The 27,837-nt window shown below is 38.9% G+C and overlaps 1 protein-coding gene across 5 annotated transcripts in view; it reads left to right on the plus strand.

The window, feature by feature from the left end:
• The window catches only part of smarca2 (SWI/SNF related, matrix associated, actin dependent regulator of chromatin, subfamily a, member 2), a 134,296-nt gene that overhangs the window by 9,556 nt on the left and 96,903 nt on the right, over nucleotides 1-27,837 (plus strand). For all 5 annotated transcript variants that reach the window (XM_043718451.1, XM_043718468.1, XM_043718430.1 and 2 more), the window contains exons 2-4: nucleotides 11,094-11,355; nucleotides 21,135-21,264; nucleotides 25,198-25,527. In XM_043718451.1, coding sequence (XP_043574386.1) covers nucleotides 11,128-11,355; nucleotides 21,135-21,264; nucleotides 25,198-25,527 — 688 coding nt within the window. In that variant the 5' untranslated portion in view covers nucleotides 11,094-11,127. The remainder of the gene's footprint in view (nucleotides 1-11,093; nucleotides 11,356-21,134; nucleotides 21,265-25,197; nucleotides 25,528-27,837) is intronic.

Genomic DNA, 27,837 nt, shown 5'->3' on the forward strand with positions numbered 1-27,837 from the left:
CCCCATTCCCCTCATCCACACACTCCCCTCACCCCCCCCGCCTCACCACCTCACTCCCTGCAGCCTCGCCCTCGCACCACCCCGCCTCACCCTCACGCCCCAGCTTTGCCGTTTCGCCCTCGAGCGCCGCCCCACTCCTGTGTGTGTCTGTCTGCCTGTCTCTCTCTCTCTCCCCGTCATGTTTGGGCCTGTCCAGGGAACAGTTGCTTCCCTGAGATTGGAGTTTAAAGCAGCAGCTGGGCCTGAGCTCCCATCCTTGGCACCTGCTGCTGACTTTCTGGCTCAGTCAAGCAGTATTTCTCCCCATCTTCCAGATCCCTCCTCCCTTTTGAGACTGTTTTGTGCTGCTCTTTCTGTGGGGTCTGCTCAAAGGGAAACTTGAGTCTAATTGCAAAATATCTATAAACGTACAAAAGATCAAATGCTGTTAATCAGGTGAGCAGTATTTTTGACAGTGATGTTTTGGGTTTGAAGAATATAACGTAAGGAAAAGTCATTGTAAAGTTCTGCTGAGCATGTGGTGTGCCGTATAAAATATTTTGCTGCAACACAGACTAAATGACATGGTGGGGGTGGGGAGGAATGGATGAAGCAGATGGAAGAGTAACTTACCTGCAAAACAGCAGTGATACTGCTGTTTTGTTTTACATTTGCATATAATCCATATTTGTGAAAGTGAATTTCAAAAACATTTATATCCACGTTCAATATCCATGCTAAGTATGATAAAAATCTGGCAGTGAGTTTACATTTCAGTTTTCAGTGGTGATGGTCATAAATCATGGGAGTCTGTTTTCTATGGCTCATACTTAGCAGTTGCATTTGGTTCATCAATTGTGGATACTACTGATGAATCTGTGGTGAAAAGGACGATAATGTAATCTCATTCTGTGAAATATACTATGGTGCTTGACAGTCAATGAATTAATTCTTTCTAACGAAGTACAATATTGGATGCTGCAATGCTGCAGCTGGTAACCTGCCTTAGCATTGTTTTTCTCTTGATTTTTATTATTTATTCATCCTGCATTCCTGCTTTTTGTCCTGTGGGCCAATTATGTGCATACCAGGAGCCTTGGAGATCAGATGTAAAGTTTAATTTTGTGTTCCAATTAATTTGCATATCTTAAATTGCTGATGTAAATGGATCTCGTCCTCCTTGTTGAGGATTTATCCACCAACAAGCTAATAATGCTAAGATTGACATTTTCAAAACCTTCCGGTGCCACAAAGTAAAAATGGGAGAAATCAGGAGAGTATATAGGAAATGTGAGTACTTAAGTGGCTTCATCCTTATTGGCCAGAATGCTCAGCTTGGCGGTTGGAAGCGCCCTACTATTTTATTAAAAATGTTAGTTTTATTATATGCGGAGGCTGCAATTCAGTAGAGAGAGAGAAGGTTGAATTTTGCATATTTCAGTCAGCAGGTTTTTGATTATTACAATTGGGTTTGATCTGCCATTAATTTTTAAATATTGCAGATCTTGCCAGGATGGGGCTGTAACCTTCATTTTCAGTAGCTGTCACAAATGGAGAGTAGGACTTGTATAAAATGATGACACATCCCTCCTCATAAAATGGCTATTATGTCTGAATATCAGGTTGCAGAGAAAATCTTACAAAAAAGGAATTGCAAACAATGCTATAGTGTAGAAACAAGTTAACAAATCTTTGCAGCTAACAGACAGAATTCCGATGGTGCCTTTCAGATTTTTCTGACTGTAATATTTTGATTTTTGTCATTTTATATAAGCTTCCACTGTAAGAAGCTTACTGTGCTCCAGAGGTTTATAGTATGATTGTGTGCCCACTGGTCTATTGGACCAGTTTAATTCTATCTATAACTTACTGCAATATTATCTTTGCTATTTTTAAAAATAAATTAGATTTAAAGTAATAACACAGAGACAACCTGGAGTCTGTTCCAGGATTTCCTCCAGCAGTTTGATCAGTTTCAAACCAATTTAGTGGTTAAAAATTTATTCAAACTTAGATGTTATTCTAGCTACTGTATCCTGCTGTTCAGGACAATTATAACATTTCATCTGCAGTACGATGAGACAAAAAATGAAATACTGTACACCAAGAACTAAAGATAAAGATAGTTAAACAACTTTGGGAATTTCTTAGGTAATATGCCATCTGAGGCTGATAAATCTGTGCTGCATTCTAGTGCTTCAAGAAAGTGTGTAAAGCAGGGCTTCCAAACCTTTTCACGCTATGATCCTGTTTTGAAGCTTGACAATTGTTATGATTCTGTGGTAACTGTATAAAACATTGGTTATGGTGCAGCTAAAAGTATTGTTTTCAGTTCCGGCTTCCATTTTATGGAAGAAATATGGAAGGGATGCAGAAGAAACTTACCAGGATGTTGCCTGGACTGGCGAGCTTTGGTTATGAAGGAAGATTGGATGTACTAGGGTTGTATTCCTGGGAGCAGAGAAAGGACATGTTTGAGATGTATAAAATTATGAAAGGGACAGACAGGGTGGATGGGAGGGAACATTTTCGCTTGATGGAGCGATCAATGACCAGTGGGCATGGATTTAAGGTGAGGGATAGGAGGTCTGGAGGGGCTGCAAGGAAAGAAAAATCACCCAGAGTATGGCAGGAATTTTGAACTCATTGCCTGTAATGGTATTAGAAGCAGAAATCCTCATCTTTTAAGAAATATTTAGTTGTGCCCCTGCAATGCTAAGATATTCAAGGCTAAATGCTGAAAAATGAGATTAGAATCATCAGGTTTTTTTTGTCTTTGACCAATGGAAACTGGACAGGTCAAAGGGTCTTTTTCTGTGCTTCGGACGTCAACAACTCTACAACTATGATGAAGAGCTGAAAGTAGGGTTGGGAAACTGTTCGTCCCAGTTTAGAAACCTTTTCCTAAAAACGTTTTTTTTGTGTTACTTGAACAATTGTTTCAGTAATATTTCACCTTGGCTTTAAAACGGTAGCGTATTCTCACTCTGATTTTGCAGCATTGTGCCAAGGCGAGTCGTAGTTACAATCAGTTCTAAAGAAGGGTCACTGGACATGAAATGTTTAACTGTGCTTTCTCTCACAGATGTTGCTAGACCTGCTGAGTTTCTCCAGCAATTAGATTTATGAGATGTACAGCACGGAAACAGACCCTGCAACCTGTCCATGCTGACCAGATATCCCAACCCAATCTAGTCCCACCTGCCAGCACCCAGCCCATATCCCTCCAAACCCTTCCTATTCATATACCCATCAGCTACCTTTTAAATGTTGCAATTGTACCAGCCTCCACCACTTCCTCTGGCAACTCATCCTGTACACGTACCACCCTCTATGTGAAAAAGTTGCCCCCTAGGTCTCTTTTATATCTTTCCCCTCTCACCCTAAACCTATGCCCTCTAGTTCTGTATTCCCCCAACCCCAGGGAAAAGACTTTGCCTATTTACCTGATCCATGCCCCTCATGATTTTATAAACCTCTATGAGGTCACCCCTCAGCCTCCAACGCTCCAGGGAAAACAGCCCCAGCCTATTCAACCTCTCCCTATGCCTCAAATCGTCCAACCCTGGCAACGTCCTTGTAAATCTTTTCTGAACCGTTTCAAGTTTCACAACATTTTTTCCAATAGGAAGGAGACTAGAATTGCACATAATATTCCAACGGTGGCCTAACCAGTGCGAGGACCTGCACCTTTCTTTCTTGCCATTCTTCACTGAGGACACCTGGAAAACTATTACACATATTTGGCAAAACATTTATACAATCTATGTTAATCATTTTATACTGGGAATTACAGCAGGTGTAAAATCTAGCTTTCTTTTATTATAAATGCCTTTGGTACGATAATGACTCTGTGTGCCAACGCCTTTCCTTCATCACTTAGCTCTTTGAACTGTCCACCCTCGAGAAACTTGATACTATCCAAGAGAAAGCAGCATGTTGATTGGCACCACATCCACAAGCATCCACACTCTCCTTCACCACTACTCAGTAGTAGCAGTGTGTGTACTATCTACAAGATACACTGCAAAAATTTACCAAAGATCCTCAGGTAGCACTTTCCAAACTGACAACCACTTCCATCTAGAAGGACAAAGGCAGCAGATACATGGACATGCCACCCCCTTCAAGTTCCTCTTCAAGCCACTCATTCTGACTTGGAAATATATCGCCATTTCTTCACTGTCGCTGGGTCAGAATCCTGGAAATCCCTCTCTAAGGGCATTGTAGGTCAACCCACAGTAGGTGGACTTCAGCAGTTCAAGAAGGCAGCTCAGTGCCATCTTCTCATGGGTAACTAGGGACGGGCAATAAATGCTGGTCAGATAGTGATGCATCTTACAAATGAATTTAAAAATACTTGGTTCTACTGTTGCTGGTTTGATATTAGTTAGAAGATTGATTGCTTCTCTTTCCACCTGTGTATATTTACCTACAAAGTATCCCTAGGAGCCATCTTTGATCCTCCATTTTTCTTTATTTATAGGGAGAGTCATGTTGACATTATTAATTGCCAAGTATTTATCTTCCATGTGTGTCCACATGATACCCAACTCACCTCCCACCAGCTTTTACAAACTCCTTTGGAGAAGCAAACAAACATGTGACAATATGTAGTTTAAGGAGAGTCTACATTTTCTTCTACATTAATAGAGGAAAAGAATAAACACACCTCTTCCCATTGACTATTTGGCCATTGTCTGATGGTGAATCAGAGTGCGTCTGCTTTCTGTTCAACTCCATGTCAGTTCTATCATATATAGTGTCGACTGTGATCTCTTACATTGCTGCTAAAGTCACATTACATGCCTTTTGTCAACTTCAGTGTTGATTACTACTCCTCTGATCTTGCTGGTTTGCTTCGTAAACTTAAAATTACCAAAACCTCTGCAGTTATCCTGCTTGCTTGTTATTAAGCCTTACTGACCAACACTAGTTCAAGTTTCTGTGCCTCGATTATTAAATACTTGTACTTGTCTTCGTTTACTTTCATCCCTTATTTTGTACTGTGCCTATTGTTACAAAAATTGCTTGCTGTATTGGTCCTGCTGTCACATTTGCTCTTTCAGCCTTTAATTTATTTTATCTAAGATCTCTTGAAAATGTACATTTACAACTAAGTTTCTGGCTTCCTCTGCTACTCATGCCTACTTATGCACTCCTGTCTTTGTGAAACTTTTCATCAAGTCTGTATGCAAATATAAATTCTTGTTGATTTGCATTGCAGTGATACTGAGCACAATACTGTAATGCTTAGAAGTTTATGAATTATGAGCAGACGTAGACAATTCAGCCCTTACTCTGCCATTTATGTTTTAAATTCCACATTCCCATCCATTTCCAAAAGCCTTTAATACCCTTGCACAACAAGAATCTATCTACCTCGCTGTTTAAAAATATTCAATGACCCCACTTGCAACACTTTCTGAGGCAGAGTTGCACAATATCTGAGAGAAAAAAATTCCCCTCACATCTCCATCTCCTAAATGACAACACTAATTTTAAAAGAGAATCCCTTGGTTGTGGACTCATTCACAAGACTAACTATCCTTTCCACATCTACCGTGTCAAGACCATTCAGGAAAATTTAGATCAAATCTCCCCTCACTTGATAAAACTCTACTGACAGCTAGCCCAACCAGTGCAATCTTTCCTCATTAAGACAGTCTACTTATTTCAGTTATTAACTTTGTAAAGAGACAAGAACTTAATACTTCAAGCTACTTCATTAGAGCTGTTAGTTAGTACAATTAAACCAAGAGAGTGGAATTCTCTGCCACAGAAAGTGGTTGAACCCAAAACGCTCGATATTTCAAGGAGTTGGAGGATATTGTTCGGGCTAAACGAATGAAAGGATATGGGGGTGAAACTAGGAACAGGGTACTGAACTGGATGAACAACCTTGGTCACATATGGCGGAGCAGGCTTGAAGGGCACAACAGCCCAATGCACTTGTTTTCTTTGTTTCTATTTACTGTTTTCCTTTTAAGTGTTTAATTTTGGCTTTGTGGAGTTAGCCTTGCAGCACAGAAACCAATCCTTCAGTCCAACTAGTCCACACCAACCAAGTTCCCGAACTAAACTAGCCCCACTTACTTATGTTTGGCTCATATGCCTCCAAAGCTTTCATTCATGTACTTATCCAAATATCTTTTCAATGTTGTAAACTTAAAATTACCAAAACCTCTGCAGTTATCCTGCTTGCTTGTTATTAAGCCTTACTGACCAACACTAGTTCAAGTTTCTGTGCCTCGATTATTAAATACTTGTACTTGTCTTTGTTTACTTTCATCCCTTATTTTGTACTGTGCCTATTGTTGCAAAAATTGCTTGCTGTGTTGGTCCTGCTGTCACATTTGCTCTTTCAGCCTTTAATTTATTTTACCTAAGATCTCTTGAAAATGTACATTTACAACTAAGTTTCTGGCTTCTTCTGCTACTCATGCCTACTTATGCACTCCTGTCTTTGTGAAACTTTTCATCAAGTCCGTATGCAAATATAATCCAGCACTTCCTCTGGCAGTTCATTCTACATACCAACTCTGCTTTTTTAAAAAAAAGAGTTACCCCACGTGTTTTTAAAAGCTTTCTCCTCTCATATTAACGACGTGCCCCCAGTTTTGAATTCACCCACTATAGGGAAAAGGCCCTTGCAATTCACTTTATCTGTGCCCCTCATGATCTTACAAAGATCAAAAAGGTCACCCCTCAACCATCCATGCCCCAGTGAAAGAAGTCCAAACCTATCCAGCCTGTTTTTATAACTTAAACCCTCCATTCCCGTTAACGTCCTGGTATATATTTTCTGAACCCTCGCCAATTTAAAACTCTCCTTCCTATAACAGGGTGACCAGAACAGCGCACAGTTCTCCAGAAGAGGCCTCACTAACATCCATAAGACACTGGAACAGAAATTAGGCCATTCAGCCAATCGAGAATGCTCTGCCATCCAGTCATGGCTGATAAGTTTCTCAACCCCATTCTCCTGCTTTCTCTCTGTCACCCTTGATCCTCTTGATACTCAAGAACCTATCTATCTCTGTCTTAAATACAGAGGAACCTCAATTATTTCATTTGGATAATTGATTATTCGGATAATCGATTTGACCTTAAACAAGGGAAGCCATATGATCTAATTTACCGGAGAGCTTGTTTAAATCTATAAATCTGAGGAAGCTGCCATTTAAAAAAACTAATTTTTGCATTTTGCAAATTGCAGCTTAAACTGAGAAGGACTAAACCATTGCATAAATATATGAAATCCCAGCATGAAGCAAGGTCCTGAACAGCTTCTACCATCACAAGAGCATTTATCAGTTTCTACTGAACTCAGTGTCGCGATAGAAAGATAGAAGCACCGCATCATGCATGTGTTGATTTTCTCTGCCATTTTTTTCCATGAATTGACAGGAATAAAGCAAAGGGCTATGTAACTGATCCTTATGTTAAAAAAATCCAGATGCTGTTGCTTGAAGTTCTTGTGTATCTTTGTTTTTGCCAGTGTTTTCACATGTTCTTCAGTACAGGTAATCCAAATATACTTACCTCTTTGATGTAATGTTTTTATGGGACCTTGAGATCTTATTCAGATAATCGGAAATTCAGATAATTGATATTTGGATAATCGAGGTTCCCCTGTATACTCTGATGTCCTGTCCAATCTCAACATGACGTCCTATACTCAGATGTCTCAGTAGTGAAGGCAAGCATATTAAATACCTTATTCATCACCCTGTCTACCTGTGGTGCAAATTTCAAAGAATTATGTACATGAACCCCCAGGCGAGTCTGCTCTCCAACACTATCCAGGGCCCTACCATTAACTGTATAAGTCTTGTCCTTGTTTGTTTTACGAAAATGCATTACCTCACGTTTATCCAAATTAAACTCCCATCTGCCACTCCTCAGCCCATTGACCCAATTGATCAAGATCTCTCTAATCTTAGATCACCTTTTTCACCATCCACTATATCACCAAATTCTGATGTTATCCACAATCTTATTTACCATGCTTCCTATATTCTCACCCAAAGTGTTTTTTATAAATGACAGACAAAAGTGGAACATCCTTCCTGGTGGAAGGCTTTTGCCCGAAACGTTGATTTTCCTGCTCCTCTGATGCTGCCTGACCTGCTGTGCTTTTCCAGCACCTCACTCGTGACACTAATCTCCAGCATCTGCAGTCCTCACCTGCTCCTAAACATGGAACATCGCTGGTCCCAGGTCTCCAGTCAGTAAAACAACCCTCCACCGCCACCCTGTCTCCTGTTGCCAAGCTCACCCTGAATCCCATGTGTTGAGAGTGTGGTGCTAATCAGTCCTTGCCTGTTCAGCTGCATGTAAATCTTATTTCTCAGAATCGTGGAGTTTGATGATGGTCTAAATAATAGAGATGAATTTGGGACAATGGAGCTGAGCAAGGGAATTCCAAAAGGTTGGCAAGACGGCTACATATGTACTTGATAACAGTGAGACACAACGAGGGATTAGAGTCAATAGAATTTGAGTTCTCATTGGGCTGTCAAGGGTGAATAAAGTTGCAGACAGAGGGAAAGGCAAGGCTGTGAAGAGAATGAAATCAGATAATGGTTCACATTCAAGGAGTTAATTTGTTTTTGAGTCAGATGATCGTAGGCTAAAGGATTTAGGATCTGTAAGTAATGTAGTTTGTTGTTTTAGGGCTTTGTACTTTGGAAATAGAGAGTTCAGATTTTTCGGGTGAGAGGTTAAGCTGATTCCCTGCTTGCCTTTTTCAGAATAATGCAGGTGGTAATATTTATGGCAAGTGGCCCCTCTAGTGTCCTGGCCAAAGCAAATTAATTTCTGTCCTTTCAGGTTGTCAGACTTTGGCACAAACCACTAACTTGTATCCAATGAGACAGCTGTGATTAGGCCTCAGTGTAATTCAGTGGCTGTAAAATACTTGGAATTGTTTTAGGATTTGAAGACAGTGTAGAAATAGAACTTCTGATTATTTTTCAAAAGTAGAAAATAAGATGGAAGTTTGAGTCAATTAAGAAAGTCAAACTCCATATCTGCCCTCATTTAGCAAAATATAATGGGAGACATTTTCTTTGGTTAATCCTTTATGAATTCTGATATTCTGAATCTATTTTGCCCGGATTATCCTAACAAAGGAAGCTAAAACAGTTGGTTTGAACAGTTGTAGCTTTGGGTTTGAGGCACATCAGTGACTGTCACTCAAACATGCCAAGTACTGAAAGTGCACAGTTTTTCACTGCAACAGCTGGTGGTTCAGGGATTAGGGCTAGGGAACCCTGAGGGAGAGAATTAAACTGGCACCTCAATTTCTTACACTGCAGGAAGTTACTATTCTGTCATTGTAGCTCCCTCCAGAGTAAACACAGAAATCCAAATACATTTTTTCACCTGTTTCTTCACAACTGATACTAGCAAGATTTAATTTCTTATTTTGTCTGATTTTCTTTGAAAGAGTTTTTTTAAAGAGTGGCATTAATGGCTGACCAGTAAAAAGGTAGAAATTAAATTGTATGTTTTATACTTGGTGATATCAGCAAATAAACTTATAGTGTTGGGTTCTAGTTTGATGTTCGACAGTTTATAGATGATGTAACTGAACCTTGCAAACTAGTCAACTGTCAATGGTAAAGCCTTTCACCTGCAGCCTGTGTGATTGTTTATTTGTCACCTCACGTTTATTAAAGTTAGTTCATTTCTAGGCTATTTTTATTAATGACTCTTTACGCAAGGGAAAGGAATATTTCATTCTTATCATATACTTTGATGGATGTGAAGTTAAACTACTGTACTTTTTCTCTTTTTGCCAGTCTACCTCACTTCCCATACATTCAGGAATTCAATCTGAAGACCAAACAAATTAACATTTGATTGACTGTTCCTAGTTCCACACCTGAAATAAAATAACTGAATAAAAATCACCATGTACTTGCAGAATGCATTCTCTCTGTGCATTTTTTTAATAGAGATTTTACCAAATAATTGGTGTTTTATTAATTATTATTTGCAGACTATTTGCAAATGCTTGGCACGTGAAGACACAAGTTCCGATTGCACTATTTTGCACTGTGGCACTGTCTGATTCTTGCCCTTGAATCCTATGTGCATCGTGTTTCTCATTTCTTTTGTTTTTACCCTTGTTTCCCTCTCCTGTCTCCCTGAATAACCTTGTAGACTGAAGCCTGTCAACAATGGTGCAGCCTCCTCCGAACAATGCAGTTGTCAATCTCTTGTAATAAGGATGTAAATTTGATTTCATATTCATACTGTAGGCAATATTACTTACTGTTGCACTCTTAAAAAATGTTAAAATCTGCATCAGTCCTTGTTGTTATTGTGCTCAGTCCTTTTATTTTTGGTCTGTTTCAAATTTACACATCGTAAAATGCTTGGGATAATATCAATAAGTAAAGGCCTTTGAGTTCTGGCAGTAATCATGAATACTATGGCTAAAGACATTTTCTAGATTTGCTTTAGCGCATTTCATAGAAAAACAGCTTCTAAAATGATAGCTCTGATATCTTATGCATATAGTATTTTGCTTTTCAGAGATCTGAAATTGTGGGTAGTCTAGCATGAAAGCACAGATGTGGGTATGCATAATTGCATAATGTATGTAAACTGCTGTGCAGTCTTCTATTCTCTGTAGTTTGTGTGTGAATTTATGGAAATCCCAATGACTAAAAATAACATCTTAACACAAGTGGGGGGAAAAAGTCATAGTTGAATACTACACCATGTAAGAAAATGGACACATTAGGCAAATGTAATCTGATCGAGTTGGTGCAAAATGGCAGGTGTAACATTGCTTTTGTCGCCATCTATTTTTCACATTAAGATTTCTTGTGACTAAGCCAGCGATTTATGTGATGGTTGTTACTTTGCAACGGTTCTCGGGACATAGAATCAGGAATCGTTTTGCTAACAACTAGTTCTTTTCATGCAGATGTGTGAACATTTTCCTTTTATTAACTAGGAACGTGCAATGGAAGGAGTTATTTGAAAATATTACTGCGTGCCTTTGAAACCATTGAGTTAATAGTTGGAAGATATTGATAAATTTATTCTCAAAAAGATTATTTTACTTATGTTCAAATATTTGTTCTTTCTAATAGAATTTCTCCAAGATACCAAGCAAAACTGGCATAGATGTCGACTCCTACAGATCCCTCTGGTGGGATGCCCCACCCTGGACCTTCACCAGGCCCAGGTCCATCTCCTGGGCCTATTCTTGGCCCAAGCCCAGGACCAGGACCCTCGCCAGGTTCAGTACATAGTATGATGGGCCCGAGTCCAGGACCGTCAAACGTGACCCATTCAATACCACCCCAGGGTCCGAGTGAGTACCAGCAGGACAGCATGCATCAGATGCACAAGGTAACAATGTCGAAGTAAACTCAAAATTATTAGCTGTGAAATATGTACTAAAACACATAGTATGAGTGATAATTTAAAGCAAATCAATTCCGATAAAGGATTGCATTCCTTGTTTAAACCAAAATTTTCACTCTTGATTTTTGCCAAACCTGTGGTATTTCCAGAATTCTCTGTCCTTATTTGCAAATTTCTGTATTTGTGTTCATTTGTAACTTTTTAGGTTTAGTTGTTAATTTATATGGGTATGTCATAATATAGATTATTGCAGATATTTTGGACAGAGAGTGCACTTAAAAGTTTAAAAAAAAATTCTTTCACATATGGCCCTGGAGCTTTTGCAACGTTGGGATCTTTTGCAGTGTAATTCATCTGAAATTAATTAAACTATCAAAATCAAGGAACTTCAAATGGAAGTTATGTTTAATATTGATTTAAAGCATTTATGTGATTGTATTTTAAAATAATGCAGACACTTGAATAACGAATGAAGGACACCTTAAGGGTCAGACATAATAAACACAGGTAAGGACAGTGCAAAGGTATTAAGTAACTATTTGACATTGGTCTTTGCCCAAAAAGACTAACATGATGGACATTGCATATTTTCTACTTTCTTCTTCTAATATTAAGTCACTTTAAATTGGAAATGTAGAAACATGGAAAATGTGCACAGAGCAGGCTATTTGACCCATCAAGCCTGCTCTACAATACAATATGATCGTGGCATATCATCCAAATTGGAATGTTCCACATTCTGCCCATACACATAAGAAATACATCCAACTTGTTCTTGAAAACATTGAGAGTTTAGGCTTCAATTGCTTTCTGTGGAAGAGCATTTTACAGGTTCACCACTTTCTGGGTGAAGACGCCCCCTCCAAAAATTTCTGTCCTAAATGTCATACCCTGTATTGTTAAATTGTGACCCTTGGTTCTGGGCTCCCTGGTCATCAGGAACATCGTTCCTGCATTTACCCTGTTTAGTACTGTTAGAATTTTATAACTATGCAGAAAACTCATTCCTGATGAAGCGCTTATGCCTGAAACGTTGATTCTGCTGCTCCTCAGATGCTGCCTGACTTGCTGAGCTTTTCCAGCCCACGCTCCTGACTGCAAAAATATACTCCTAACTGCTCCACTTTTTCATTTTACGTTAGTCATGCCGTCCCAAGAATGAGTCATAATCTTGGTTGTCCTCCTGTAGTTAGAACATCTACTTTCAGCTAAGGAAACTGTACTGCATGCAATGCTCTAAGTATGTTTCACCAAGGGCGTCTATAATTGCAGAATGACATACCCGGTCCTGCTCTCAAATCCTCTCGCTATGAAGGCCAAAGAGCTATTTGTCTTTTTCACAGCATGCTGCACCTGCATGCTTGCTTTCAGCAACTGGTGTTCAAGGGCAATCATCTCATTGCATCCCTGTTTTTCAAAATCTATTGCAATTCAGATAATCAGCCTTCGTGATGTTGCCATCAAAGTGGATAACCATACGTTTATCCACGTTATACTTCATCTGCCTTGCATTTGTCTACTGACTCAAATTGTCCAAATTAGTGAAACATCTCTGCACCCTCTTCGCAGTTCACCCTCCCGCCTAGCTATATTGTCTGCAAACTTGGAGACGTCACATTTAGTTTCTTCATCTAAATCATTAATACATATATTGCGAATAGCGGTGGTTCAAGCATTGATCCCTGTGGTATTCCAGGTCACTGGCTACCACTTGGAAAATGGCCTGTTTATTCCTGCTCTTGGTTTCCTGTCTGCCAGCCAGTTCTCTATTCTTGCCAGTACACTGTCCCCAATCCGATGTAGTTTAATTTTACGTGCTAATCTCTTAAGCAGATGTTACTGAAAGCCCTCTGAAAGTCCAAGTAAACAATATCCACGGGCTTCTTTTTGATCAACTCTCCTTGCATCCTTGAAAAATTCCAGTAGATTTTTCTAGTATGATTTCCTTTATCAATAATCCACATTGACTATCTGATCCTGTCACTTTTCGAAGTACTCTGCTGATAAATCTTTTGTAATGAACTCTAGCATTTTTCCTCCTATTGATGTCAGGTCTTCCTGTTTTCTCTACCTCTATTTTAAATAGTGGGTTTATATTTGCTTTCCTCAAATCTATAGAAACTATTTCTGAGTCTATGAAATCTTGAAAGATGACAACCATTGCACTCAATATTTCTCAGGCCACTTCCTTAAGTATTCTGGGAATTTATCAGCCATTAATCCCATTAATTTCCTCAACAGCACTTCCCTACTTACTAAGATTCTTCAGTTCCTCCCTATCGCTAGACCTTGTGTTTTTCAACATCTTTTTGATGTTATTTGTGTCCCCCTTTGTGAAGATGAAACCAAAATATGTGTTTTATTGATCTGTCACCTTTTCAATCTTATGATAAGTTCCTCGATGTCTGACCTAAGGGACCTACATTTTGTCTTAATTATTTTTCTTCATGTTCAAACTGATTGCAAAGATTTCTATAGGTGTGTTCCCCACAAGTTTACTATTATACTCTGTTTATTCCCCCTCTTAATCTATCCCTTTATCTTCCTTTGTCAAAATTTAAACTGCTCCCAATTCTCAGTTCTGCTCTCATTGGCAAATTTGTCCACCCTTTTCTTGAATCTAATATTATCTCTAACTTCCTTCATTAGCCATGGTCAGGCCACCTTTCCTGTTTTATTTTTGTGCCAGACAGGTCTGAACAATTGTATCTCTCCTCTATGCAGTCTGTAAATGTTTGTCATTGTGTAGCCATCACCATTCCTTTTAAGTAATGTTGATCGATCTATCATAGCCAGCTCCCACCTCATACTGTCGTAGTTTCCTTTATTTAGATTCAAGACCCTAGTCTTAGAATCAACTACATCGTTCTGCATCTTAAGGATGAATTCTGTCAATTATAATTGTTGTACCCCAAGAGGCTTTGCGCAGCTAGATTTCTAAGTATTCCTTTCTCATTATGCAATACCCCATTCTAGGGTGACCTGTCAATGAGTTAGTTTTCTGGATCAATACATTGAGGCACTATCTCATACACACTCCAGAAATTCCTTCTCTATGGTATGATTAGATTAGATTAGATTACTTACAGTGTGGAAACAGGCCCTTCGGCCCAACAAGTCCACACCGCCCCGCCGAAGCGCAACCCACCCATACCCCTACATTTACCCCTTACCTACACTATGGGCAATTTAGCATGGCCAGTTCACCTGACCTGCACATCTTTGGACTGTGGGAGGAAACCGGAGCACCCGGAGGAAACCCACGCAGACACGGGGAGAATGTGCAAACTCCACACAGTCAGTCGCCTGAGGCGGGAATTGAACCCGGGTCTCTAGCGCTGTGAGGCAGCAGTGCTAACCACTCACACGGTATTGTTAATCTTTTGATTTTCCCAATCTATATTCACATTAAATTCGCCCGTAATTACAGCTGTACCTTTATTGTTTATGTTTCTAATTTCCTGTTTAATGCCTTACCCTGTAGATACTACTATAGTTTGGGGGGCCTATACACAACCCCCACTATTGTTTCCTGTCCTTTGATGTTTCTAAGCTCTACCCAAACAGATTCCACTTCAGCAGAGCTAATATCCCTCCTCACTATTATACTAATGGACTGTTTAAACAGTAGTGTTACCCAATCTCCTTATCGTCTTTATTCACTTTTTTCAAAAAGATGAACACTCTTGTATATTAGGTTCCTCTGGGCCACCCTACAACCACATCTGTTTAATTCCAATTATTATCATATTCCTTTACACCTATTTGCAAAACTAACTGATCTATTTCATTGCACATTCTCTGCGCATTAAGGCACAAGGTGTTAAGGATTGCCTTTCTAATAATTTTATTTCTTCTCGCACTATTTTGCACTGTGACACTGTTTGATTCTTGCCCTTGAAAAAGTGATGTGCAGAGAATTCTTTTTATTTTTGTATTGTTTCTCTCTCTTCTCTCCCTGAACTTTCCAATTCTGCACCTTTTCAGTTTAAACCCTCCCCAATTGCATGAGCAAAGAAATCCCCATATCTATCAATTCTGGTCCTGCCCAGATGTAACTCATTCAACTTCTACTGGTCCCATTTTCTCAGAACTAATATCAATGTCGCAGGAATCTGAACCCCTCTCTCTTGCATCATTTCTCCAGCCCTTATTCAACCGATATATCCTGCTGGTTCTACTATGACTAGCACGTGGCACTGATAACAATCCTGAGATCACTACCTTTTGACATTTTCTACTTTTAGCTTGTTTCTTAACTCCCTATACTCTGCTTTAGGTTCTTATCTTTTTTTGTCGTTGGTGTTTTTATGTACTATGATCATTGGCTGTTCGCCCTATCACATCAGAATGTTCTTTAACTGCTCCGAGATATCTCTGACCCTAGTGTCTGTGAGGCTACATGCCTGGAGTCTTGTTTGCAGCCACAGAAACGTCTGTCTACTTCCCTTACAATTGAATCCCTTGTTATTGTGGTCTTCCCATACTTATTCCTCCTCCCCTTGCAGCAGAGCCCAACCGTATGCAATGAGATTGGCTATTGTTAATTACCTCTGAGAGGTATCTCCGCTGCCCCCCACCACCACCACCACCCAAAAAATATGTAAAGCAGAATATCAGTTTTGCAGGGGAACGGCCTTGGGATACTCTTGCCCTACCTGCCTAGTCCACTTGCTTTGCCCATCTGTCATCTAATTCCTCCTTGCCTGTGAATCTGAGCCCACGGAGTGACCACCACTCTATGTGCTATCCATGATAGACGCAGGCTTCCGATTCTCCACACGTTCCCCAGCACCACTCCAGTTCTGAAGCTCAGTTTGGCCCCTTGAAGCTGCTCTGCCATTCAATAGGATCACAGCTGCTCTGCCATTCAATAGGATCACAGCTAATCCAATACTCTTCACAGCTACTTTCCTGCATTTTCCCTGTTAACTTTCATTCACCTACTGATCAAGAAACTATCTATCTATATCAGAATTCACTGTACGCTAGGACTCTGCTCCCACAGCTCTAAAGACACTCAACCCTCAGAAAAAAATCTTCCTCATATCAGTCTTATATTTGTACCTTCAATTCTGACACAATGCCCTCTGGCCCTGCAATAAGGGGAACAGCCGCTCGCATTTACCCTGTCAAACAACTAAAAATTCCAACTGTTCCAGGAGCAGTAGCTAGAGATTCTTCCTGTCCACATTCTGGTCCCAGGCACTAGAACCGTGGCTGACTTTCCACATAGAGCAGTAGAAGAACACCTCAAGCTCAGCTCCTCTCACTTACCCTCTTAAATTAAACCCCTTTCCTGCCCTTACAATTAAAATACACATTTCTGGGCCTCTGCACCATCCCTTACAAACAATAAACCCAAAATAAAGATTTTAGAAAATTATAAGCGATAAAAATAGCATAAACACTCCCGAATCAGCTGCTTCCTCTGGCCCTGCTTCAGTTTTTGACATTCTTCCCTGACTGCTTAACTCCAGTGCTGAGCAAAGCCTCTTGCTCTTCATTTGCATAAATGCTTTGGATCTTGGAATAAGATATAACATTTCAGAACTTGTAGATCTCACTAAATCAGGAAATTTTGGGACATGCAACCAGGTACAGGAAGATACAAACTTTCAGAATGGGTGCGTTGTTAGCAAATTAGCTTTAGTAACATTAAACAAGTGGTGTTAGAGGTTGATAAAAGGATGAGTTCACATACCTTTTGAAAAGAAATATAGGTGGAGGGATCATAAATCACAATGGTTTGTTTAAAAATGCAAGTATTACCATCAGTGGTACTTGTTTTTGTCCTTGAAGAAATCTATGCCCAAAGGTTAATCAGTTTTGCGACATAAATGTTTCTTTTTCTGATGCCTGTTGGAATCTGGTTTCAATTCAAAGGGATCTACAGACATCCAGCAACAATAATGCAATCAAGCAAGGTAAGCAGCCAATCGGGTTGAGGTATTCTGACAGCACACCAGGAAGTCAAATCTTACATTTCAGTCAAAACTTTATGGAGAGTAAAAGAAATTATCCGGCCTATGCTTGTGATTTTCTTAAATGTGCATTGGTAAAATAATTTCAGGTTTGACTTTTTTAAGCATCATAGAGAAATTTGACATTCCACATATATAAAATCAGTTTTCAGGGTGAGCAAGGCTACAGAGCAGTAATTATGAACTTAGTGAAGTGTTTAAAAATCTAGTTACACCTCATTCAACCAGTTGTCACTTTTTGAAGGACTTTTACAATGAGACTAATAGCCATTCTTCTTTAAAAGCAGCATTTTAGAATCACACATTATGTGCTCCTTATCAAATGAAGCATAGTAGCTAAAAAAAAATTTCACAAGTTTTATAGAAATTGAGCAAGAGTAGAATATTTCTTGTGGCTAAAGAACATCAGTTATATATTTGAGTGAACTGACAGCATAAGTTTTCCATTAACCATTTTCTTCAGACTCAGCCAACCTAAACTGATTAAAAGTGTTATTTACTCCAGATTTAGAGTATTTTCTGCACAACGAACGAAAAGTAATTGTCTAAAAGGTGCCTATTAACTTCCATTTGTGATGAATGAATCAATTGTAGCAGTTATGTTATTGAACTCATTATTCAGCAACCTGGCTTAGTGATTCAGAAATTAAAAACAGTAAATGCCACAGAAACTCAGCAAGCTTGGCATCACCTGTGGAAAATGAAACAGTTAACAAATTAGCTTGACAACCTTTTCTGTACTGATTCACAAACAGTTCAAATCACACCACAGCAGCTGGGGAACATAAATATAAAAACTGATATACATAATGGTGACTAAAAGTACCAGGTTAAATGAGAATCTGTCTGGTTCACCTGATGCCGTGATGGGGATTGTCATAGCTCCTTACTTGGTCTGGTTTGTATGTGACTCTAAACAGATAGCAATGTAGTTGACTCTTAGCTGTTCTCTGATATTGCATAGCAAGCCACTTGAGTCTATCAAATCACTATGAAAAGTTGAATAATATCAGATGTGTACCCTTGCTTGGACTGTGATTTCAGACACAAGAAAGGCACACCAATTCCAAAATAACCCTGCAAAGTCTTAATCACTAACATCTGGGGACTGTTGTCACACAGATTAGACCAGCAACAGCCAAACATAGCTGTATTTCTCAGTATAGTTTCATCTGATGCTCCTGATTTTTCGGCACTCTTTCACCAGCAGAACAGTTGCACTAGCAGTTCTGATACAGTTGGGTAGGAATGGCCATGAAATCTCTCAACATTGAGTCCTCCAACTGATTATCACCTAGTGCCCTCCCTGAGCTGATGAATCATTAATCCTCCAATTTGAACATCCCTTGAAGAAACACCGAAGGTAGCAAGGACACAGTATACTTTGATTGGAGACTTCATTGTTGGGTACCAAGAGTGGTTCAGTTGCAACATAAAGTGATTGAGCCCAGAAAGGTACAGATTTTTTGACTGGGCCTGTAACTGGCTGTTAGACAACCAGACTGAGGGAAAAACCTACTATTATCATTCTTCCAAATATACTTGAAGATGTACCTGTTAACAAAGTGGAGTCTTCACTTGAGAATATTTTGCACTGTGGTGTGCTATACTACACAAACATCAAGAGAATTGTGACACGTTCACGATAGATCCAGTAGCTCACAGTTAGGCCTCCAAGAGATGCTGTGGGGTAATCCACCACAGCAATGTATCTCAATGTAATTATTAACCTTGTGACCTAGCATATCAGTTAGTGTAGCAATTTAGGAAAATTGACAAAGCGACCGATATTGAGGTTAAAACCAAGTTTTTGTACTACAACTTCTGAAATAACCTGCTATATTTTGAGAAATATTTCATAGCTTAACGTACTGACCTGAACGTCATTTTTAAATATGTATAATGAAAAATGCCTGCAGATGATTCCTCCCTGCATTTATGAAGCTTGGATTTAACAGTTCAGTATATTTTTGCCAAGCAATTTTTTTTTCCCTGTTGATTCTGTTCATGGCAGGATTGTTTAAACTGCGTGACAGTATTGCAATATCTAGGTTCTTGTGGTGCTATCAACATACAAGTCTAATGGAATAGAAATCAATGTATTCCAACTGGGAACACTGATTACTCAATGCTTTCTTTCTCCCGTCAGTACGCACATAGAAGTTTAGGCATGAGAGTCTGAAAAAAAATTGGGCAAATTCTATAATTGCTTTCACCCTGCTCCTTCCACTAAGAGCGCACTACTGTTATATTTCTAAAAATGAGAGATTTATCTCCTCTTGATTCCTATCCTAGCAAGGTGTTGTGCTTCGGTAAAGCTCTTTCAGAACTGTATGTGATAATGTATTCGAAATATAACTTGAATTTCTGACTTGGAGATGGAAGTCAGAGCAAGCTGGCAGTCAGGTAAAGTGAAGTTTGCTGGCTCTGACACTTCAGTGTGGCCTGAACGCTTAGGCAGAGAGTTAAAATATCTACATAGCTGTACCTTATCTTTACACAGACTAATTTTTGGAGCGTGTTGGGAGCCTTCACTGGGATTAAGGTCTCATTTAATTAAATGGATTTGGTGATGTCTACATAAACTATTTAAGTAGGTTATTTTGAAAGGAAATATGATGAGCACAAGAAAATATGGATGGAATTATATTATATAAAGGTGAGGTAAACAAATAGAATGGATGGAGCTTTTGATCTGTAAAACCAATTCTGTCAAATTGGGACGAATAGCCAGTTTTTATTCTGTGTATTCTATGACAGCTTTAAGCAATCCCTTTCGCATTTTCACATGAATTATATTGAGCAGCGTATTTGAATGGAGTGGCTGACATTGGTAAAATACAGGTTCATACCTGCAGTGACCTACATGATTGTTTATTCTCAATCTTGTAATTCAGGAAAGGTGCAAGGCACATACCAGCATTTCTACAAAGAGGGAGAAGCCAGAAGTTCTTGCCTAACTCCTGGCTATTCTTAGAAGTTGTTTCATTACACCTTCTGTTGGTATATGTCTATTCGAGGGTTTTAGATTAGATTACGTACAGTGTGGAAACAGACCCTTCAGCCCAACAAGTCCACACCGACCCGCCGAAGCACAACCCACCCATTTCCCTACATTTATCCCTTTACCTAACACTACAGGCAATTTAGCATGGCCAATTCACCTGACCTGCACATCTTTGGACTGTGGGAGGAAACCGGAGCACCCGGAGGAAACCCACGCAGACACAGGGAGAATGTGCAAACTCCACACAGTCAGTCGCCTGAGTCGGGAATTGAACCCGGGTCTCTGGCGCTGTCAGGCAGCAGTGCTAACCACTGTGCCACCGTGCCGCCCACCTAAAGATGAGACATTGGTTCTAAAGATGAGACATGGGTAGAAAATCAGCAGCATCATCATCATCATTTTTTGCCATTAATTTAACAGTTTGTATCTTGTTTTTATTAAACAAGTTCTTTCTCTATTAATTTCATTTTGGCTTCTTTGTAATTTAAGGAGCAGAAGTGACAATTCTGGAATGGGCGGAGACTATAACTGTATATTTGGTCATGGCTTCTTCTGGGATATTCATGAAGAGTGAATAGTGCTCAATAGCAACCCTTGGTTTTCTGGAAATCTACCATTTGATGATTAGCTGTAACTTTAAATTTAAATTATTTCCAGACCACATTTACTTTTGTTGAATTATTGCAAAGATCTCTTTTCTCTTCATAGTTGATCAAATAATTCATCCTGCAAAATGTTAAATGTGTGTTCATTTGGCTTATTTTCTTCCTTAGCCTATTGATGCAATGCATGACAAGGGGATGGCTGACGAAATGCACTATGGTCAGATGAAAGGCATGGGAATGAGGGCTGCTCATGCTGGAATGGGACCACCTCAGAGTCCAATGGATCAGCATTCTCAAGGTATGTTTGATATTTATTTGGGTTAATCTTCAACTTTTTCTCCCAGTGTCAAAATCTTTCATTTTTAGTTGCTTGACAGTTGTTGCATGCTTTAACACTGCAAGATCTGAAAAATGTGTTGCTGGAAAAGCGCAGCAGGTCAGGCAGCATCCAAGAAGCAGGAGAATTGACGTTTCGGGCATAAGCCCTTCTTCAGGAATGCCTGAAACATCGATTCTCCTGCTCCTTGGATGCTGCCTGACCTGCTGCACTTTTCCAGCAACACATTTTTCAGCTCTGATCTCCAGCATCTGCCGTCCTCACTTTCTCCTAGTTGATTTTAACACTGCAACGCATAACCATTAGTAATTGATGTTTGGTAACTTACACAGATCTAAATTAAGTCTTGAACTAACTTTCTGACTTCACTGACTAGTTTTTTTTTGCTGTTGCACTTTAGTAAAATAGGATGACAGCAAATTAAAGCTGCAGAAACAGTAACTAAGTAATTCAGAAGCAAGGCAAATGTTAAGATACCTGTAACTGAGGAGCAGCAAAGGATTAACTCAACCAACCAATGCTAAATAAGCACTCAAAAGAAACTAACAATTATTCAAACTAAGCATTCAAGATATTAAATATATTTTTCCTGCCATCTTTCTTCTCAAGTACAAAGTAGGTTTCAAATAAAAAGTATTAAATTTACCCTGGGTCTGGATGCCATGTTTCAAAAGCTTTGTTCTAGTAAACTTTAAATTGAGATTTAATGTGTAACATAATTATAATTAAAAAATAGAAAATTGTAATTAATCATGTTACATGATTATATTTTCTTTAAAAAATGCAATGCTACTCGTAAATGAATACAATTTCCCTCATGTTTTTTGTTTTGTTTTGAAATTTACAAATTGTGATGAATTTGAGCAAGATTTCAATTAAACTTAAAACCAATTCAATTTTTTTTTTGCTTCAGTAAAGACTCGAGTTGCTAGATGTCCGTTTCCTCCTCATCCCACGTCCCCCTAGTTTGAATTCACTTCTAAGAAATGAGTTGGATATTGATATCTTAAGCATACAGTCTCCATCAAACGGTCCTCAGCTGTATTCTGTTGATAGTTAGGAAATGTAAGCATTATAATTAATGACAGTTGTGTACTAGAAAGAAAGATGAGAGATTGGAATGAGCCCAAAATGTACATTCTGTGCCCCAATATTCTGCCAAATGCTTCATTCCCCCTTTATGATGATGCCAGAATTCCATCATCCCAACTCAGTTCTGCCAAATTCCTGGATCAGCCAAGTGCTGCTGAATATCAGGTAGCTGCCTCCAGCTGGTACATCTTTTATAGCATCTTGCTGTAGCTCCTCAGCTTTAAAGATTAATTATGCAGCAGTAAGGAAATATGTCACTCATTGAGTTCTTTCTGAATAACAGACAAAATTACAGTATTTATTTCTCAAAGCTGTGGCAAAACTATCTCAAACTAAGGTGGAAAACCTATAATTTGATTAATTCAGTCACCATAACTTGATCTGAATGTGACGCTGTAAATGGGATAAATACTTCTTTTATTGTGAAACAGCATATCCAATACCTTTTTGTGAGAAGTTCCATAGATTTGCTTCTGTTGTAACCTTACTTTAGGATAATTTGTTTTGAAAACTCATGACTACAATACCATATTCTGATGAATTGTCAGTGTTAGCAGCCACCTTGGTTTTGAACATGTCTACAACATAACGACATGTTCATCCCATTTAATTTTGAATAAAATAGCTCTGCACTTCATTAATAGTTAACTTTCTGTTTCCCATTTGTTTTTCTTTTGGAATTTGCAGTGATCCTCCTAAGTCAAGGATAATTCCCCAACATTTTTTTTGCAGGATGAAGGTTTTAAGATGAGGGTTCAATGTGTATGTCATTATTTAATTAAAGGTTATTTGTTTACATACTTAGAGACCTTAGTGGTGGTCATAAATATAATACCAAACATCAGCATGTCTGGCTTTCACTTAACCATTCTGTTAACTATCGTGTTGTTTTGCTCAAAGGCTGTGTTGAGTCAGAAGTTCCTTTAACCTCTTCCCCCTCCCCCCTTTACTGATTTTGGATCTTATTGATGAGAGGCTGTGACCTGCCATGCATAATAATTAAGACTAGTAATTTGTTATGGCGAGATCTTCAATGATATATCCTGTGATTTTGCACAATCTGCTCTGATAATTTCCACTCCTGCTCCCACCTCTTGTAACTGGATTGAAGTTCTACATTTTCCTTTTCTCCAACTCAAATTATGCTTTATCTCACAAGTAATATTTTATTTTATATATCATTCATTATGTTTGTTTAAATTGTTTTAAAGTTCAGACATGAAGTTAAGGCTTGGAGACATTTCTGGGAACTGTGATGAAGTGCTAAATAAATGCAACTCTTTCTCTTTATGAATGCAATTTAAATTGTAAAACTGTATTGACTTGAATTAATTAGCAAAATACAAGCTGTGATTTTAAAGAGTGTTGTTGAAAGAAATTTGAATACATTTTTTTTTCAAAATTAGGTGTCTAATCATTGTGGGAATGTGTCACATTAAAAAAGAAATGATCCCCAGAAGGTTGAAGGAGGAATAGAGCAAAGCTTCAGTATCTAATTTCATAATGTACTTGTTTGTCACAGTGCCCAATTTTAGTTTGATATGCTTGACATTCACAGTGGACATGTGATGTGCACCCGTCGTGATTTTCCATTATGGCTGACTTGTTAGCTTTTAATTGAGGCTGAGTGAGCTTTTAAGAGTAAAATGCTGGTGTTCTGTATGATGAACTTTAACATCTAGTCATATGAGACAGTAACACTTATTGAGGATTAACTTTGGAAAGATGTTGCCAGTTCATCTTCAATATAACAAATTTCATATATAGCTGCTGAAAAGATTCCTCATAGTGTCCAGGGATGTGTCGGTTAGCCATTGGAAATGCAGGGTTTTAGGGATGGGGTAGGTGGCTGGGGCTGTGTCTGAATGAGATGTTCTTGAGGATCGGTGGGGCTTGCTTCCACACTGTAGGGATTCTGTGAATCAGTTATGCGTCCTGGAAAACATTGCACTTGCACAATTCAGTTAAAAAAAGCCCTGCAGTCATGCTCATTAGTTGTTCCTGTCTACTCCCTTATCCAAGCTTTATCCCAGAACACCAACCTAAGCTCCATCAGTAGACACCACCATTTCTGCTCTTGGTTTATGGGGTCTAACTAATTGTGAACCTGAAAGTTAAGGCTCAAAGTGAAAATGATTATTGAATGATCAAAAACGTAAATACTGACGGTCATTTTATTTTCTCCAAATCCCCCCTCTCCACCGAAGGAAATGGCTTCAAGTCATTCCACATTTTCCCACTCCTTCATTCCCTTAGTGCCCTGTTGCCTGCCCACTTAATCTTTTCAGCTATACACTTTTGATCCCTGTAGCTCTGGGATAACGGGAATGATTGTTGAAATCACAGAATTATTAGGAGCAAATGGCACGCAGCAATTAAATGCAGAGAGAAAGATGGAAGAGGACAACTGGTAGAAGCAAGTGGAAAGAGTAACCCAGATGCAAGAAGATTAAAGTCATGATTAAATTGTAATAGAGCAATATGGGAAAAGAAAACAAAACTAGATGCCCAAAATACCTGTTGAGAAAACCTAGATGATGGACTATTTCCTCCAGAAATCTTAAAATGGTTAACAAATAGAACAGGTTAAATCTTGGCGTTTCCTAAATTGATTCTTAAGTTCTAAGTGATCTGCCTCTTTCATGACTGGAAGCTGGTAAGTAAGTTTGGTTATTGTGGGATGCACTTCCATGAAACATATATCACAAATCTTCTAGTATAATCTAAAGCTAATGGTGCAGAAATATAATGTTCAATCTTTGCGTTTAAAATCTGATGACATAAAGCCATTTTTCTATGCAGGTTATCTGTCTCCTCATCCATCGCCTATGAGTGTACCAGAGCACGTTCCTAGTCCAATGTCAGCAGGTGGTCCTACTCCTCCTCAGATTCCACCAACCCAGGTTGCACCAATGTTGCAAGGAGATCCTCAGGTCATGAGCCAGCAGAACAGAGGTCCTTCACCATTCAATCCAGTTCAACTTCATCAATTGAGGGCTCAGATTCTGGCCTACAAAATGCTTGCTAGAGGACAACCATTACCAGATAATCTGCAACTAGCTGTTCAGGGGAAGCGATCACTACCCAGTATGCAACAGCAAGTAGCTCCCATTGCTTACAACAGACCACCTAGTAAGTATACATTTCATTTGTATGGAAAGAATATATTAAGGATAAATTGTCAATTTTTTGAAAACTTAAACATTGTTAGTCTATTTTCAGGCAGTAAAGTACACATTGAATTCTGTGATAGAACTGAAAAGCATGTGTACCTAGTTGTCTTAAAAGTTAAAATCCTGACTTCCGGTAACCTAGTCATTCAGAAATTGTATGTTGAATAGCTAGAAACATTGTATCCAAATGGTTACATTTAACATGAGGGTAACCACTTCACAAACATGGAGTAAGTTGAGGATGCAGGACTTCTATGAGCTACTATAGCTGATGTGGGGATTGAACCTGTATTGTTGACTTTATTCTTCAACACATTATTTTCCAGACATAAAGGACATACATATGGACTGTGTCTTTTTTAAAATCCAGTAGGTAACAATCATCTACTGGTTTACTTCTCAGGGCAATGTCCTGATCAATCAGAATCAACCAGCCGGTATAAAATTTAAACAAAATCTGGAAGTTAACAGTCAATCATCTTTAATTGGTGCATTATCCATGGTGATACTTCCACCAATCAGAGCCCACTTGCCAATCAATTAGTACTCTCATGCAGTCTAAATATTGTTTTTTGCAGTGAATTGTTCTGATGTGTGTAAGACACAAAGCTTTGACAAAATGTATTTTTTCACCAATACTCGAGTTCTATGCTACCAAGTGCTATTAAGAAAATAACAATCAAAATAGGTAAATTTCATCTTGGCACTGGTGCTATGTACTTAAGCTAGCCCATGGCTACTTTTAACCAACACTGTGAAGACATTGCCAATAATGTTCATACCATTGTAGACCCTGTAAAAATTCATTTTCTGAATCAAATGAACAATTGCGTTAATTTCGAAGGAAAAATCAAACTAAGTGACTAAGAGATCAATCCTGTAATAAATTTGTTCTGAATCCTTATGACTACTTTAACCAGGATCTCAGATTAATTGACTGACTTTATTTTCTACTTCTGTTCATTGTCATTTTATACTTTTAACCGTTTGCTCCAATTTTAATTTTCTCTACAATTGTATGCCTCTAAGAAGAAAAAGCTGCGCACTCATGTTCTACAAAACACAGGCATCGTGGCATTCCTCATTCACACTCGTATAAACTAGCAAAAAAAATCACAATAATTCATAATCTAAACTTGGCTCCAGCACCTTCCCTGCTTTACATTCGCAGTATGATGCAAGCTGCCAGGTCTCTGAACATCTAAATGCATCTCCTGGCAAATGACAGGATAACAGTTGTTTACATATCCTGAAGGCTTTTCTTTTATTAAGCAGAAGGATTTCTAGGACCCACTTTATAGTCATGAGTTCCCCCACCCCCACCTTTCCTTCACCTTGTATCCCTAAAGAAAATCTTAAAGTTTGTTGTTGTGCTGTTGTAACAGCAGACTCCCTGGAGAAGCCATATGTTGATCATCTGCTTTCTGCATGTGCAGGATTTCATGACTATAATCCCCACGGCTATCGGCAACAACCTTCTGTAGACCTTACTCTCCTAATGTGTGTTTCTGCAATATGTAAATACAGCAGAAAATGTGTTTCTGGGTCGGGGGGGTCCTTTTGCATAAACTTGCTTTGTTTCATTACCTCCTTCTGTACCAAGTAACGTTTGTCAAGTAGTATGTAAGAATAGTTGAATGCAATGATCAACTTTGATTTCAATTTTGGTTGTGTTGTAACTCTGGAAAAAATAATGAAAATTAGAGGAGATGGAGCAGAGAAGAGGATACAGGGGTTCCCTATTTATGAATGTCTAACTTACGTGCGCTCGTACTTATGAATGCAATCTCATCCAGGGGTGTAATTCTGAAGTTCCAGCATGTGAACATTTCCTGTACTTATGAACAGCTGTTTTACATAGTCTAACATTGCATTCCTACTTGCAAATGGACAAAACCCATTCACAATCTGGAACTGCTGCACATATATTTTTGAAAAATGAAGCATTGACAAGGGCTGTGAAGAAGAGAGAAGCCTTTTTTACTGAGCAGGGGTGAGAAAAGGGGATAGAAATCCAGTTTGGACATTGACCTTGCTGAGGTGATGTCTGTTTGAGTGAGGCTGGATAGTAAGAGAAGAATGATTGACAGATGCAATCTCACTCTGTAGGGAAGCAAAGAAGCTCTTTTGCAAGGGGAGGTACAACTTTGGCACTGTAAGAGATGGCTGGTGGGATTTGGCAGCTCCATAAGACAATACACTGCACCATGTACAACATCCTAAAACTGCCCTCCATGTAAATTGGACTTTTTTCTTGTAAAGATGACTG

Source organism: Chiloscyllium plagiosum, chromosome 2 (assembly GCF_004010195.1).
Source record: "Chiloscyllium plagiosum isolate BGI_BamShark_2017 chromosome 2, ASM401019v2, whole genome shotgun sequence".
In the NCBI taxonomy this organism is placed as follows: Eukaryota; Metazoa; Chordata; class Chondrichthyes; order Orectolobiformes; family Hemiscylliidae; genus Chiloscyllium; species Chiloscyllium plagiosum.